General features: G+C 46.9%; 2 protein-coding genes and 4 non-coding genes across 10 annotated transcripts in view; 4 read left to right on the forward strand and 2 right to left on the reverse strand.

Moving 5' to 3' along the window:
• LOC123750413 (calcineurin subunit B type 2) overlaps positions 1-16,786 on the forward strand; it is a 96,822-nt gene that overhangs the window by 20,820 nt on the left and 59,216 nt on the right. For 2 of the 5 annotated variants that reach the window (XM_045732531.2, XM_045732546.2), the window contains exon 1: positions 14,627-14,784. The exons of 2 other annotated variants lie outside the window; for them this stretch is intronic. In XM_045732531.2, the coding sequence (XP_045588487.1) occupies positions 14,782-14,784 (3 nt within the window). In that variant the 5' untranslated portion in view covers positions 14,627-14,781. Of the gene's footprint in view, positions 1-14,626; positions 14,785-16,786 lie in introns of those variants that run through there. One more of the 5 variants, XM_069333924.1, reaches the window with a different exon arrangement.
• LOC123749083 (uncharacterized) lies at positions 3,199-14,413 on the forward strand. Its single transcript, XM_069336068.1, has 3 exons — positions 3,199-3,418; positions 10,904-11,546; positions 13,504-14,413. Exons 1-3 carry the CDS (start codon positions 3,199-3,201, stop codon positions 14,411-14,413), a joined length of 1,773 nt encoding a protein of 590 aa, XP_069192169.1.
• Positions 4,240-4,311, reverse strand: TRNAC-GCA (transfer RNA cysteine (anticodon GCA)). The gene has a single exon. It is a non-coding gene; the product is annotated as a tRNA-Cys (tRNA).
• Positions 4,403-4,475, reverse strand: TRNAF-GAA (transfer RNA phenylalanine (anticodon GAA)). The gene has a single exon. It is a non-coding gene; the product is annotated as a tRNA-Phe (tRNA).
• On the forward strand, positions 6,125-6,197 carry TRNAF-GAA (transfer RNA phenylalanine (anticodon GAA)). Its single transcript has one exon. It is a non-coding gene; the product is annotated as a tRNA-Phe (tRNA).
• Positions 6,289-6,360, forward strand: TRNAC-GCA (transfer RNA cysteine (anticodon GCA)). Its single transcript has one exon. It is a non-coding gene; the product is annotated as a tRNA-Cys (tRNA).

Raw genomic sequence — 16,786 nt, forward strand, 5'->3', positions numbered from 1 at the left:
CTTGGCCCTTATCTCAGGCCAATCACCTTCACTGATCTGTCGTGGAAAGCTACATGAATTTCTGAAGATTGAGTCAGCTCTCCCCAGCTAGAGAAGGGGGACAAGGCGCGTCTATGGAGCCCAGACACCTGCGAGCAATGTTTACAAAACTGATAATTTATGTTCAAGCCTGTCTCCTCTAAGATAGGAGTAGGGACATTTGACTCTGCCTGGTATGGGGAAGGCCGCTGCTGAGAGGGACAGAGAGGGATGAGAGGGGGTGGAGAGGGAAATATCTGAGTGGGGAATTGAGTGGGAGAAGCCAAGGTATCCACGACCACCCTACCCTCAGGTCAACCTCTTGACCCTGACAAATGGGCGACAGGGGGGGGGGGGGGAAGAGGAGGAGACGAATGACGGCCAAGGGGAGGGGAGAAGGAAGGAGGAGAGAGGGAGAAGGAAAGGAGGGGAGAAGGGGAGGGAAAAGAGGGGAGAAGGGAGAACCAATGATCTGAGCCCCAGATCATTACACCTATATAGGCGAAGAAAACGAATCGCGGAACAACTTGAGAGTCGCACCCTATCTCAAGAACGGCGAAGAAGGTTAGGTAGAGAAATAGAAACAATTGAACTCAAGCTACAAGAATCATACAAAACCCAGGAGAGGCAAAGAGAGCAAAAGGCCATCAGTGAAATAGAGAGAAATCCGAAATATTTTTTCTCCTATGCAAAATCAAGATAAAAAACCACATCTAGTATCGGGCCCCTGCGAAAGGGAGATGGAACTTTCACCGATGATAACAAAGAAATGAGCGAGTTACTGAGGAAGCAGTACGACTCTGTTTTCAGCGAGTCATTAAACGCACTAAAGATTGATAACCCAAATGAATTTTTCATGGATATGATACCAACATCAAATCATATATCAGACGTCGCCCTATCCCCACTAGATTTTGAAGAAGCCATAAACAGTATGCCTATGCACTCTGCACCAGGCCCGGATTCTTGGAACTCCATATTCATCAAGAACTGTAAAAAAAACACTATCGCAGGCCCTTCACATTCTATGGAGACAAAGCCTAGATACTGGCGTTATCCCTGACATACTAAAAACAGCAGAGATAGCACCACTACATAAAAGAGGAAATAAGGCAGAGGCAAAAAATTACAGACCGATAGCACTAACATCGCACATCATAAATTTTTTTGAGAGAGTGCTAAGAAGTAAGATCACAAAATACATGGAATCACAGCATCTCCATAACCCCGGACAACATGGTTTCAGAACAGGGCGCTCTTGCCTGTCGCAGTTGCTGGACCACTATGATATGGCATTAGATGCTATGGAAGACAAACAAAACGCTGATGTAATTTACACAGATTTCGCAAAAGCTTTTGATAAATGTGACCATGGTGTTATTGCACATAAAATGCGTTCAAAAGGAATTACCGGGAAAATAGGCAGATGGATCTACAATTTCCTGACTGACAGAACCCAATGTGTAATAGTCAACAAAATAAAATCCAGCCCATCAACCGTGAAGAGCTCAGTCCCCCAGGGTACTGTGCTTACTCCAGTACTTTTTCTCATCCTCATATCGGACATAGACAAGAACACAACCTATAGCACTATCATCCTTTCCAGATGACACTAGGATTTTCATGAGAGTTGGCAACATAGAGGACACGGCAAACCTCCAATCAGATGTAGATCAGGTCTTTCTATGGGCTACAGAAAATAATATGGTGTTTAACGAGGATAAGTTCCAGCTCATGCGCTACGGAAAAATTGAAAATATAAAAACGGAAACCACGTACAAAACTCAGGCAAATCATAACATAGAGCGAAAAGGCAATGTAAAGGACCTGGGTGTACTCATGTCGGAAGATCTTACCTTTAAAGAACACAGTAAAGTAGCCGTCACAACTGCAAGAAAAATGACAGGTTGGATAACAAGAACTTTTCACACTAGAGATGCTATACCGATGATGATACTTTTCAAAACGCTTGTGCTCTCTAGAGTGGAGTACTGCTGCACAATGACAACCCCTTTCAAAGCTGGAGAAATTGCTGACCTAGAGAGCGTGCAGAGATCCTTTACTGCTAGAATCCACTCAGTAAAACATCTAAATTACTGGGACCGACTAAAGAGCCTAAATCTGTACTCCCTTGAGCGCAGGCGGGAGAGATACATAATAATTTACACGTGGAAAATAATTGAGGGGCTGGTCCCAAACCTGCACACAGAAATAACACCACATGAGACCAGAAGACATGGCAGGATGTGCAGAATACCCCCGTTGAAAAGCAGAGGTGCAACTGGTACTCTGAGAGAGAACTCTATCAACATCAGAGGCCCGAGACTGTTGAACACGCTTCCACTACACATAAGGGGCATAACTGGCCGACCCCTCACTGTGTTCAAGAGAGAACTATCAACATCAGAGGCCCGAGACTGTTCAACACGCTTCCACTACACATAAGGGGCATAACTGGCCGACCCCTCACAGTGTTCAAGAGAGAACTGGATAAACACCTCCAAAGGATACCTGATCAACCAGGCTGTGACTCATACGTCAGGCTGCGAGCAGCCGCGTCCAACAGCCTGGTTGATCAGTCCAGCAACCAGGAGGCCTGGTCGACGACCGGGCCGCGGGGACGCTAAGCCCCGGAAGCACCTCAAGGTAACCTCAAGGTAAGGTGGCGTAAGGACAGTGAGTAAATGGAGTGACCTAAAGGAGCAGATTGTAGAGGCTAACTCTTTAAAGACAGGAATTATAAGGAAATAGGCCAGAAGTCATTACATTAGACAACCAACGGCTAGAAAAGCGGGGTCCAAGAGCTAGAGTTCGATCTTGCAAATATAAATAGGAGCCCTGGAAACACAAACCGAAACTGTCTCTATTTTCCGCTTGTTACAACTTGTAATAAAGTTGTTACATCTTGGCTTAACGTGTTTATGACGTATTAGAACGTTGTTACAACTTGCTATATTGGTTGTTATAACTGGTTAGGAAGTGTTAAAACTTGTTCGAACGTTGTACCAACGTCGTAGTTTCGGTGTGTGTTTGGCGGGAGTCCCCTATCGGTATTGACCCCACGGATCTATCTTGACTAGTGTTAGTGACTGGTCTTGACCAGTGTTAGTGACTGGTCTTGACAGTCTTAGTGAGAGCTCCTCTTCCTTACGGAAAGGAAGGAAGAGTAAACAAAGACTCATGGTCAAAGATTGTGTTACGGTGAAGCACGAAATGCGATGGTCAGGACAGGGTCCTGTCCACAGACATTCTAATCTAATCTACTACGAAAACGATATATTTGAGAGCGTGAGTTCACACATGTCTGCAAATGATATTAACATAGCAACAGAAATGGGTGGATGGGAACAGGAGAAAAAGACCTGGAGGAAGCTACGCAATAAAGGAAAAGCAACTACAAGTAATGGAAACATACCTTGGGAGGGGATATAATTTCTAACACTAACAAAAGCACACGTAAACAGGACAACGTCAGCCGCATTTGGCAACTTGGCGAACATAAATACACCATTTAACAATGTAAACAATCATGTTTTTCAGACCCATATACATAGCTTAAGGGAGGCCATTACTAGAGTAGGCAACGCCGGCCTGAAACACAAAAAGAGAATCTTGAAGAGCACAGCTTTGTCACTAGAGTGGTACCAAAAATGACAGGGGTCAGTTTAAGGAACGGATGAGGTTACTCAAATTTATATCTTTAGACTTAGAGGGTAAAATACGCTCTGCATGTTAGTGGCTTTACAAGAATGTAAAAGCATCAATGCTATGTACTCTCATAAACCCAATATACCTTCTTGTATATAAATAAATAAATAAATAAATACTGAAGGGAATAGACAAGATGGACATGAGTAGCCTATTTACCCCGAGAGGAGGTAGGACAAGAGAGCATCAATGGAAGCTGAATACTTAATTTTGAGTAATAGAAATGGGAGGTAATACTCGTAATCAGAAGGATTCGTTGGTAAGTGGAGTGAAAACATTGAAAGAAGAGGTTGTCGAGGTACTTTTAACCACAACATTTAACAAAAAGCTTGACATAGTAATTAAACCGCCACGCGATATTAAAAGCGCGGCGTGAATAAAAGACTAAGATGAATTAGGCCTATACGCCTAATTCTCATTTTAAATGTAGTTATTGACATAAACACAATACTCAACAACTGTCATTGTCACCCACAAAGTACAAAAAAACGAAAAAAATTAAAACTTGGGGAGAGGGGGCGCCCGGGATTGAACCAGGGACCTCTCGATCTGCAGTCGAATGCTCTACCACTGAGCTACACCCCCGTCTGGTTCTCTCTTGGAGGGAGAGGCAGTGACGCTCACAAGGTCACTCTGGCAAATCTTAAAATAAGTACTTGCTGCTGACTAAAACCTTTGCCCAGACCAGGGATCGAACCAGGGACCTTTAGATCTTCAGTCTAACGCTCTCCCAACTGAGCTATCTAGGCGCTATGTTATTAAAGCTCACTTGTTTATATAACTTTTCTTTCTGTACATTGGATATTATTTTCAGGTATATTTTTGTTGGGGAACGGAAAATTTGTTAGCATTGAAATTTCTTATAATAAAAGCATTTAAGCCCAATCACGTGCCACACATATTATTGAACCAACACGTGAATTGGTTACACTTTGATTGGATTGCCTTTGAGCAGTTTGAGCCAAATTACTTGTTTAGCTTTATGACCTGCCCTAAACGCTATGTATTAACCTAGTTGTATTCACCTAAGTTGTACTCACCTAGTTGTGCTTAATCAAATTCCGTTTAACGACACCACGTCTGATTGAGTCTGTCCTAAATCTTGTACTCAATTGCTTCGCTACCTTACATTCCTCAGTGAATCATGGATTCTTTTGTTGTTTTTCATTTTTCTTCTTTTGGGCCGGGATAAACCTGTCTGCAGCTTCCTGGCACTTCTGGGTGACATAGTCCATCATATCCTTTACAGTCTGTTTGTTCTCTGAGTTCTGTTTCCCATGATATTCCCCTTAGGAAGTTTCTCATCTCGTCATATTTTCCTCTTCAGTAATTTAGTCTTTTCCCTTCCGATCCCATCCTTGGATAGGTTATCCCTACCTCTACCAGATACTCAAATGTCTACACTGTGGTCACTCATTCCTATTATGGCTTCAAATTTGACTTCCCTTATTTCTGACTCGTTCAAGGTGAATATCAGGTCGAGTCTAGCTACTTTGACATTGCCTCTCATTCTTGTGGGTCCCTTGACATCTTGGCTTAGAAAGTTCCTTGTTGTCACTTCCAAGAATTTAGCTCTCCATGTATCTTCACCTCCATGTGGGTCCCCCATTCTCACAGTTTATCTTTCCATGATTGAAATTGCCCATGATTAAGAGTCTGGATCCATTCCTGCAGGCCAGACGTTTGGGGCTAGCTTCACCAAACTTTCACATATGAAGTATGTTGGATATGCGAGTGTCATAGGCCACTTAGGGTAGGCTCTAATGTCACTTTTTTAAGAAATATCATCATCTAAGCCCCCCTCTCCCCCTTTACTGTCCCAACAAAAAAAAAAATAAAAAAATTGAAACATGAGAGAGGGTGGAGGGGGGGGGGGATGATGAGAAAAGAGGTGGAGAGAGGAGGAGGAGATATTGGATGATTATTTTTTTTTTTTATTTATATATACAAGAGTTGTTACATTCCTGTACAGCCACTATAGTACGCATAGCGTTCGGGCAAGTTCTTAATCCTATGTTCCTTGGAATACGACCCCCGCGAAGAATCGTTTTTATAACCAGGTACCCATTTTACTGATGAGTTAAACAGAGGTTACAGTTAAAGATTTGCGCCCAGTAAATCCTCCCCGGCCAGGATACGAACCCATGACAAAGCGCTCGTGGAACGCCAGGCGAGCGTCTTCCCACTACGCCACGGAGAATGATGAAAGGATGGAGAGGAAAGGAGACGAAGGGAGAGGTCCCTGACCTCTTCCTCTCCCCTTTCTTCAACTTCTGTAATGAACGATAATCAACGACAGACGAGAATGGGATGCAAGGGTTAATGTAATTTAGTAAACAAACTAAACATGTAGTACAGAAAAGTGCTTATAAAAGCAAGTAGATACAGCTTACTCACCGCCTAGATAGCTCAGTTGGGAGAGCGTTAGACTGAAGATCTAAAGGTCCCTGGTTCGATCCCTGGTCTGGGCAAAAGTTTTAGTCAGCAGCAAATACTTATTTTGAAGTTTGCCAGAGTGACCTTGTGAGCGTCACTGCCTCTCCCTCCAAGAGAGAACCAGACGGGGGTGTAGCTCAGTGGTAGAGCATTCGACTGCAGATCGAGAGGTCCCTGGTTCAATCCCGGGCGCCCCCTCTCCCCAAGTTTTAAGAAACTTTACTAAAGTGTCTTAATCCAACCAACCAGAGGACCCAATCTAGTTTCACGCAGCCGGTCGTCTTAAGGTTTCCCACGTCACGAAACTGTCATACTAAAGTGCCCTTATCCTAACCTACCAGAGGTCCCAAAACAGAAATCGGGACTTTATGTCAATTTCGCGAGCCGCTACCATTTTCTAGTACGACAAATTTTGACCTTAGAGTATACGTCAAAATACGACGTTCTACGTCACTATGTGATGGAGTGCGAAAAGATACGTGAATTTAGAGACAATACTATAACCAATGTTCCAGCGATGTGTAAATATTTCATTCAAAATGATCTGCTACCAGAAATTTTAGTCAAATATCCCCAGTTTGCTGACTGTAGGGAGTAACTAAGTGATTGTAACCTATCCACCGCTGCCCACTGGATGGGGGGCGGTGTGCAGGACAAACATATCAATTGTGACACTAGCTCTCCACATATGTCAGTTGCTTAATTTAGAACCTGTACTTGAGGTCGATCTCGAACCCATTGTTGATGTGACGACTAACATTGAATTTTGTAACTAGCTCATCAAGATTGTAACTTGCTTAACTAAATGAATTGTGGGGTTCAGTCCCTGAGCCCATTATGTGCCTCGGTAACCCTTTCCACTATCGCCCACGGGATGGGTATGGGGTGCATAATAAATGAACTAAACTAAACTATCTATTAGGAGGGTTTGAGGTTAGGTTAGGTTAGATTCTAGCCCGTCCTTCTAAGATTTCCCACCGATGTCATTCGTGCTAAGGGATCCCTTCTGTGTCATAATACGTACGTACGTTACACAGTACGTACGTATAACAGTACTGTGTACGTATACACAGTACAGTACGTACGTACTGTGTAACAGTCAGTCTGAAGCTACCCTGACTGCCACAGTCAAGACCTTTACTGTCACAGAAACGACAACTGAAGTCTCAAACACAGAATCAGTCCCATGATCAGTCAAAAACATTATACATAAACGGTTGTACATTTAAAATCGAATTATATTACACAAAATTTCAGTACATTATTTACATGTCATACTGATAACATATCACGTAATCATTATAATTATATTCTACAAAATTTAAATTTAAAACGTTAATTATTTGTCAGTGATTTATACAAATTATTACATTTGTGGTTTGTGGTGACACAGAGAGGAGTATGACCTTGTGTCCAACAGACTATAGTAGTGTCACCATCCTAACCCGTCTGACGCTCAGACATTACACAGATGTGGCACAGACAGACTTCGGCTGTGCAAAAAATACTGTCCATGGGTAAGCAACATACTATATGTGGATGGACCTATGGGCCATAGGTAGTTACAGGTAAACTACGGCTGTCAAAATAAGGGTCAAATTTATATTATACAGACAGGACCATGGCTGTTACAGACAGGACCATGGCTGTCACAGACAGGACCACGACTGTCACAGACAGGACCACGACTGTCACTGGCAGGACCATGACTGTCACAGGCAAGACCACGACTGTCACAGACAGCACCATGACTGCCACAGACAGGACCATGACTGTCACAGACAGGACCATGACTGTCACAGACAGGACCACGACTGTCACAGACAGGACCATGACTGTCACAGACAGGACCACGACTGTCACAGACAGGACCACGACTGTCACAGACAGGACCATGACTGTCACAGACAGGACCATGACTGTCACAGACAGGACCATGACTGCCACAGGCAGGACCATGACTGTCACAGGCAGGATCATGACTGTCACAGACAGGACCATGACTGTCACAGACAGGACCATGACTCACAGACAGGACCATGACTGTCACAGACAGGACCATGACTGTCACAGACAGGACCATGACTGTCACAGACAGGACCATGACTGTCACAGACAGGACCATGACTGTCACAGACAGGACCATGACTGTCACAGGCAGGATCATGACTGTCACAGACAGGACCACGACTGTCACATAATGCTGATTTTGTTATTTGCACAGTAGTCTACATCCTCGACTCACAGACCCGTGTTCAATCCTGGGCAGGACAGAAACGAATGGGCACGCCGCCTCTATTCACCTGGCAGTAAACAGGCAGCTGTTGTCGCTTGAATCCCGGGAAAGATCAGAATTTGACCTAGGAGGGGCCTCGATAAGCTTAAAATAGGCTTCGTCTTCCCGATGAAAGGAATTAAAATGCATTTGTTTTGCTAAACACATAACTATGATACACTGTGGATTTACTAGTTCCTGTTTGCACTCTTTTTATGTTATAGTCGAGAAAAGGCCAAAAACCAAACCTGAACATTCATTTCGCATATATATAGACCTAAGATAGCGGGAATTAGACGTAGGATTTCCTTAGATAGGTTTCTTTAGTTACATTTCCGATTTTCTAGAATGCCTTTTGGAGTAATTAAATAATACAAAACATGAACTCTTGGGGGGGCTCAAGTGCATATATATTAGTACCTCGTACCAAATAATTGCTTCAAGAACTATCATTGCAGGTGAATAGGCTGCATTCTGGGTCTTCATTATTACCTCAACAGTATATAATTTAACTTACATCATTGAGGCCCAACTACTGACTCTTGCAGTCTTCTTCTGGACGCCGGCTGTAGCTTGCAGGAAAGGGTGTAAAGGGTGCAGCTTGCAGGAAAGGGTGTAAAGGGTGCAGCTTGCAGGAAAGGGTGTAAAGGGTGCAGCTTGCAGGAAAGGGTGTAAAGGGTGCAGCTTGCAGGAAAGGGTGTAAAGGGTGCAGCTTGCAGGAAAGGGTGTAAAGGGTGCAGCTTACAGGAAAGGGTGTAAAGAGTGCAGCTTGCAGGAAAGGGTGTAAAGGGTGCAGCTTGCAGGAAAGGGTGTAAAGGGTGCAGCTTGCAGGAAAGGGTGTAAAGGGTGCAGCTTGCAGGAAAGGGTGTAAAGGGTGCAGCTTGCAGGAAAGGGTGTATCCTGGCTATACCTGCACTGGTAGTACTGTTGGGAAAGGCGTCACCGAGGAAGCGTGGTGTCACTGCTGATGACAATGACAGCTAGTGCTTCCAGCTGTTTTTGTCTGTTGTCTTTTGCTGCAGATTCAGCTGCGGGGATGCAATATTAGGCGTGTTAGAGGGCGACTTGATGCGCTGTAAGCAAAGGGCTGGATGTTTATGGCGTCAGCTGAGCGTCGTTACTTCTGCAGGGAGGCATTTGTTCTCTATGTAAAATAATTATTTTTTTACCGAATTCTGATTTTTTTTACTGAATTCAGAATTCAGAAAAGGTAAAATTTACCTAAGGTAAAATTCAGGTGAGATATACCTCACTCCATATCCAATTTGTTGGTCGACTGGAGATATTTAGCCAGTGCTTTGACTATTTAACATTTTGTATTTATTTATTTATTTATTTATTTATTTATTTATTTATTTATTTATTTATTTATTTATATACAAGAAGGTACATTGGGATTGTGAGGATACATAGCATAGTAATTACATTCTTGTAAAGCCACTAGTACGCGCAGCGTTTCGGTCAGAAACGTAATGTAATCAGAGTATGTAATCAGAGATTACCTCCTAACATATATGCTCGATCGTTGTTGAACTGTATTTAAAGGGTGATAACTACTTGTTTGAAGTTCACTCTGGCATTATGAAGTCGGCAACAGTGAAGGAGGTAATGTTCAATGGTTTCCGGAACATGGTAGTGGAAGCATAGTTCACTGATGTCTTGTCCGGTATTTAGAGCTGTGTGCTGTCAGTTAGGTGAGTCCCAGCCTTAATCTGGTCATTGTAATATGTCGTTGTTGTTATAGATTCAGCTACTCGGAACAAGTTCCAAGTAGCACGGGCTATGGTGAGCCCGTAGTGGACTTACCTGGCACAGGAGCGGTGCTGAATCTCATTGTAATATAAATTTCTCTGGTTTTATACCAGACATGTTTCCAAGTTAACCATTTTTTTTGTTATGGTTCCCATAGTATAAGGAAGCATGGCGTTTTCCATTTCGTTACAAAATCGTGGGTGATGGTAGCTCTTAAGAAAAGACTAGCCTAAAAGCCTATACGTGCAACCCATTGCGTAGAGATGTTATATTCTTTCAATTGATGTTCATGGAGAAGTTGAAGGCATGGGTGGACAAACTCTTTGCACGTTGTAGAGTTGTGTATAATTTCTTGAATCGCACTCTTGGAGTCACTGTAGATGTTGTGATTAAACGGAGAGCTTGGTATTACGCGTCTAATTCAGCTGTAAAAATAGATAGTTTGTTTGGTAACCGCCATCCCTGCTTGAGATGGTATTATGGGATCCATACAACGCTAGTGATGTTGGGCTTATTGTTTAAGAGGTTGCGAGATCCATCTGTGTAAATCACTGTGGTAGAATACTATCAAACGCTCCTTCGAGGTCGAGGTAGAGAACAATACAAAATTTCGTTTCTAAGAGAGGTGCGGATTTCATGTTCAAAGTATTTGATCATTTTCCTATTTACTAAGGAATGTTTAGGTAACAGAGGCGCCGCTAAACACTCCCCCAGTTTCTCAACAAAAGCTCGCCGCCAGCCCCTCAACAAAAGCTCGCCGCCAGCCGCTCAACAGAAGCTCGCCGCCAGCCGCTCAACAGAAGCTCGCCGCCAGCCCCTCAACAGAAGCTCGCCGCCAGCCGCTCAACAGAAGCTCGCCGCCAGCCGCTCAACAGAAGCTCGCCGCCAGCCCCTCAACAGAAGCTCGCCGCCAGCCGCTCAACAGAAGCTCGCCGCCAGCCGCTCAACAGAAGCTCGCCGCCAGCCCCTCAACAGAAGCTCGCCACCAGCCCCTCAACAGAGGCTCGCCCCCAGCCCCTCAACAGAAGCTCGCCGCCAGCCCCTCAACAGAGGCTCGCCGCCAGCCCCTCAACAGAAGCTCGCCGCCAGCCCCTCAACAGAAGCTCGCCGCCAGCCCCTCAACAGAAGCTCGCCGCCAGCCCCTCAACAGAAGCTCGCCGCCAGCCCCTCAAAAGAAGCTCGCCGCCAGCCCCTCAACAGAAGCTCGCCGCCAGCCCCTCAACAGAAGCTCGCCGCCAGCCCCTCAACAGAAGCTCGCCGCCAGCCCCTCAACAGAAGCTCGCCGCCAGCCCCTCAACAGAAGCTCGCCGCCAGCCCCACAACAGAACCTGGCCGCCACTCCCAAGCAGGGCAAGACGTATTGGCAAATTTCCTTGCACCTCTGGTTCCCCCAGCACTGATTAGGAACCTGGGTTTTAGTCGACTGTTGTGGTTGGCATCCTGAGGAATGGTCAAATGCTGCATATATCCGAGGTATACTCGAATTTCCCACAAACGCCGGAAGGCTACACATAAGATATGCCGCAAGGCAAAGAAACTAGTGCCGCAAGGCAAAGAAACGAGTGCCGCAAGGCAAAGAAACTAGTGCCACAAGGCAAAGAAACTAGTGCCGCAAGGCAAAGAAACTAGTGCCGCAAGGCAAAGAAACTAGTGCCGCAAGGCAAAGATACTAGTGCCGCAAGGCAAAGAAACTAGTGCCGCAAGGCAAAGAAACTAGTGCCGCAAGGCAAAGAAACTAGTGCCGCAAGGCAAAGAAACTAGTGCCGCAAGGCAAAGAAACGAGTGCCGCAAGGCAAAGAAACGAGTGCCCCAAGGCAAAGAAACTAGTGCCGCAAGGCAAAGAAACTAGTGCCGCAAGGCAAAGAAACGAGTGCCGCAAGGCAAAGAAACTAGTGCCGCAAGGCAAAGATACTAGTGCCGCAAGGCAAAGAAACGAGTGCCGCAAGGCAAAGAAACTAGTGCCGCAAGGCAAAGAAACTAGTGCCGCAAGGCAAAGATACTAGTGCTGCAAGGCAAAGAAACTAGTGCCGCAAGGCAAAGAAACTAGTGCCGCAAGGCAAAGATACTAGTGCCGCAAGGCAAAGAAACTAGTGCCGCAAGGCAAAGAAACTAGTGCCGCAAGGCAAAGAAACTAGTGCCGCAAGGCAAAGAAACTAGTGCCGCAAGGCAAAGATACTAGTGCCGCAAGGCAAAGAAACTAGTGCCGCAAGGCAAAGAAACTAGTGCCGCAAGGCAAAGAAACTAGTGCCGCAAGGCAAAGAAACTAGTGCCGCAAGGCAAAGATACTAGTGCCGCAAGGCAAAGAAACTAGTGCCGCAAGGCAAAGATACTAGTGCCGCAAGGCAAAGAAACGAGTGCCGCAAGGCAAAGATACTGGTGCCGCAAGGCAAAGATACTAGTGCCGCAAGGCAAAGAAACTAGTGCCGCAAGGCAAAGATACTAGTGCCGCAAGGCAAAGATACTAGTGCCGCAAGGCAAAGAAACTAGTGCCGCAAGGCAAAGATACTAGTGCCGCAAGGCAAAGAAACGAGTGCCGCAAGGCAAAGAAACTAGTGCCGCAAGGCAAAGATACTAGTGCCGCAAGGCAAAGAAACTAGTGCCGCAAGGCAAAGATACTAGTGCCGCAAGGCAAAGAAACTAGTGCCGCAAGGCAAAGATACTAGTGCCGCAAGGCAAAGAAACGAGTGCCGCAAGGCAAAGATACTAGTGCCGCAAGGCAAAGATACTAGTGCCGCAAGGCAAAGAAACTAGTGCCGCAAGGCAAAGATACTAGTGCCGCAAGGCAAAGATACTAGTGCCGCAAGGCAAAGAAACTAGTGCCGCAAGGCAAAGATACTAGTGCCGCAAGGCAAAGAAACGAGTGCCGCAAGGCCACTTCAACGAGTGGGCCGGAATCTCCCGGAGTTCAAAAAAGGGTTCACGCCCAAACAAAGTAACTACTCTACCAGTCCCCGCCGCCGCCACTCTACCAATCCCCGCCGCCGCCACTCTACCAGTCCCCACCACCGCCACTCTACCAGTCCCCGCCGCCGCCACTCTACCAATCCCCGCCGCCGCCACTCTACCAGTCCCCACCACCGCCACTCTACCAGTCCCCGCCACCGCCACTCTACCAGTCCCCGCCACCGCCGCTCTACCAATCCCCGCCACCGCCACTCTACCAGTCCCCGCCGCCGTCACTCTACTAGTCCCCGTCGCCGCCACTCTACCAGTCCCCGCCACCGCCACTCTCCTAGTCACCACCACTCTACCAGTCCCCGCCACCGCCACTCTCCTAGTCACCGCCACTCTACCAGTCCCCGCCACTCTACCAGTCCCCGCCGCCGCCACTCTACCAGTCCCCGCCCACCGCCACTCTACCAGTCCCCGCCACCGCCACTGTACCAGTCCCCACCACCGCCACTCTACCAGTCCCCGCCGCCGCCACTCTACCAGTCCCCGCCGCCGCCACTCTACCAGTCCCCGCCACTCTACCAGTCCCCGCCCCCGCCACTCTACCAGTCCCCGCCACCGCCACTCTACCAGTCCCCACCACCGCCACTCTACCAGTCCCCGCCCACCGCCACTCTACCAGTCCCCGCCACTCTACCAGTCCCCACCACCGCCACTCTACCAGTCCCCACCGCCGCCACTCTACCAGTCCCCGCCGCCGCCAATCTACCAGTCCCCGCCCCCGCCACTCTACCAGTCCCCGCCGCCGCCACTCTACCAGTCCCTACCCCCGCCACTCTACCAGTCCCCGCCGCCGCCACTCTACCAGTCCCCGCCCCCGCCACTCTACCAGTCCCCACCACCGCCACTCTACCAGTCCCCACCACCGCCACTCTACCAGTCCCCGCCCACCGCCACTCTACCAGTCCCCACCACCGCCACTCTACCAGTCCCCGCCCACCGCCACTCTACCAGTCCCCGCCGCCGCCACTCTACCAGTCCCCGCCGCCGCCACTCTACCAGTCCCCACCACCGCCACTCTACCAGTCCCCACCACCGCCACTCTACCAGTCCCCACCACCGCCACTCTACCAGTCCCCACCACCGCCACTCTACCAGTCCCCACCACCGCCACTCTACCAGTCCCCGCCCACCGCCACTCTACCAGTCCCCGCCGCCGCCACTCTACCAGTCCCCGCCGCCGCCACTCTACCAGTCCCCGCCGCCGCCACTCTACCAGTCCCCGCCGCCGCCACTCTACCAGTCCCCGCCCCCGCCACCGCCCACCGCTAGCCGCCAGCCACAAAATTTGGCAACACTGGCGCTATTAGCCTGCCAGAGCGCAGACTCGGCCACATCGTTGTCTGTTCTCAGATATCTTTTCTTGGCGACTTTATAAAACCTATTTCCTTGACATTTCGACTTAATGAGCTTTTGAGTGATATTATATGTGTTTATTTGTATTATAAGCATATATCAATATTAAAGTTAGCCCTTATAAGCGAAATTAGGAGAAGTTGAATGTGAAAAGCATTGGAACAAAGGTGTCTAGGAGGTGTCTTGTCAAGGATTGGAGTGTCACGGGAGAACCAGCAAGGAGAGGAGAGAGCTCGTCGTCATTGTTTTTTCTTTTCAGCGTTTTACTCTAAAACTCTAACAAAATGGTGAGTGTGACAAGGGTGGAGCGTGCGTGGGTGACCCAGCTACCAGCGGGTCAAGGGTGGTTAGAGATTAAGCGCCGTGGGACGTAGAGACGAGGCCAAGAAGACATTTGTTTTCGTTTTGTGGCGGGTGGGTTGGGAGAAATCAATGACAGGGAGATCACCTGTTATATTCTTCGCCTTATGATGTACTACTGACAGCTCTCCCTCTCTCTCTACACTTCCCATACACCTCTTCCCTCTACACTTAAATGGCATTTGATATATATATATGTGTGTCATGTTGGGGGGAATTTGCCTTTCGTTTTAGGTCTTGGGGGAAATGGTAATTAGTAAGTAAAGTCAATTTTATTCAGGAAAGTACATATATAGTTGATTTACAAACATAATGTTGGATTTATAGATGGAGCTAGTACATACAGTACCTAAAGCCACTAGTACGAGTAGCGTTTCGGGCACTTTTAATTCGGGGAAATTTTCACTTCGGGAAAATTAATTTCAAGGATGTGTATAGTAAATATTTTGCAATGTTTTTATTGTGAAATTTTGCATTTATAATTCTACTGCTTTGTTTGATGGGCAGTGAAGGTTCTCTCGAGTGCTTAGCCCTGATGTGTGATGAAATATATTATGTTTATAAAGAAAAATATACACGGGGTATGACAATGTATTGATACATCGTATGGCATTTATATACTTGTTATAAGGCTGGCAGCCATGCGCAGCATTTTGGGAAAGTGTTGAAGCCAACACTGCCATTCAGCTAAGTGTTGGCTATTCCTTGTATTCCGTTCCGTCTCCGGGCTTGTACTTGTGCTTATAAAAGTATTCTGTATACCCTTTGTACTAGACTGCTCCCGGTAGTACATTCGGGTTTGTTCTCGGCTCACAATCAAGATTTCCAGGTTTGAATCCTGGGCGGGACAGAAATGGTTGGGCACGTTTTCTGTAGCCTAATGCACCAGTTCACCTAGCAGTAAATAGGTACCCAGGAGTTAGCTTATGGTGTTGCATCCTGTGGAGGTTCAGTGCGGGTGAACCTCGATATAAGCCTAATGTGTACTGTACATATAAACTGGCTGCCTGTCCCCTGACACAATGAATTATTATTATTATTATTCTTTTACTGCTTCAGGTGCATTTTTTTTTTTGTGTCGACCAATTGTGTGTGCATTGCTCATGTGTTTGCCTCGGCTGTGTGAGGCCAGAATTGCCTTGTCTGGTTGCTGCTGGCAGTGCCCTTGCCTTTGGTCAAGAGTTTTCTTCTGGGATGGTTTGGGAGTGTTTCCCCTTAGGGCTATCTCCTCAAGGGACTTCACCTTAGGTTTTGCCTTTGCTCCTCTGCGGGCCGTGGTGGTTGGGGTAGGCGGGGTGTTTGTTTATTGGTGCATTCTGTGGGTTCGTTAATGACTCCTGCTCTGGTGGCAGCTTACACCTCTCTCTGCCACATTTTACTAGCTTGGGTTGGCATGAGTTTCAAGTATGTTCCCCAGAACTCTTGCCTCGAAGATGGTCGATCCCTTGTTTAGTGCCAGTAGTTATCCCAGCAGGTCTTGTTAAGTTAGGCACTTGTGTTTCCCCTTCAAGTTTGAGGTGGTGTCATGGTTATTGTTGGCGCCTTACCTTTAAGGCATCTGGTAATTACCTAAGTGTACAGTAATTACATAAGTATAGTTACAGGATGAGAACTATGCTCGTGGTGTCCCGTCTTCCCAGTACTCTTGTCATATAATGCTTTGTAACTACAGTACTGACGGTTTTGGACTCTACCACCTTCTCACCTAACTTTTTCCAACCGTCTACCACCCTGTTTGCGAAAGTGAATTTTCTTATATTTCTTTGGGAGCTTTGTGTAGTTAGTTTAAATCTTTGACATAGATTAACTCTATGGTTATGAGGGAGCCGGTCGGCCAAGCGGACAGCATGCGGGACTTGTGATCCTGTGGTCCTGGATTCGATCCCAGGTGCCAGCGAGAAACAATGGGCAGAGTTTCTTTCACCCTAT

This window comes from Procambarus clarkii, chromosome 4 (assembly GCF_040958095.1).
Source record: "Procambarus clarkii isolate CNS0578487 chromosome 4, FALCON_Pclarkii_2.0, whole genome shotgun sequence".
NCBI classification, from domain to species: Eukaryota; Metazoa; Arthropoda; class Malacostraca; order Decapoda; family Cambaridae; genus Procambarus; species Procambarus clarkii.

Coding starts and splice junctions, on each gene's coding strand:
- LOC123749083 (XM_069336068.1), top strand. CDS start 3,199: ATGGTCAAAGATTGTGTTACGGTGAAGCACGAAATGCGATGGTCAGGA. Junction 3,419..10,903: donor TAAAGGAAAAGCAACTACAA/GTAATGGAAACA, acceptor ACACTCCCCCAG/TTTCTCAACAAAAGCTCGCC. Junction 11,547..13,503: donor ACTCCCAAGCAGGGCAAGAC/GTATTGGCAAAT, acceptor CCACTCTACCAG/TCCCCGCCGCCGCCACTCTA.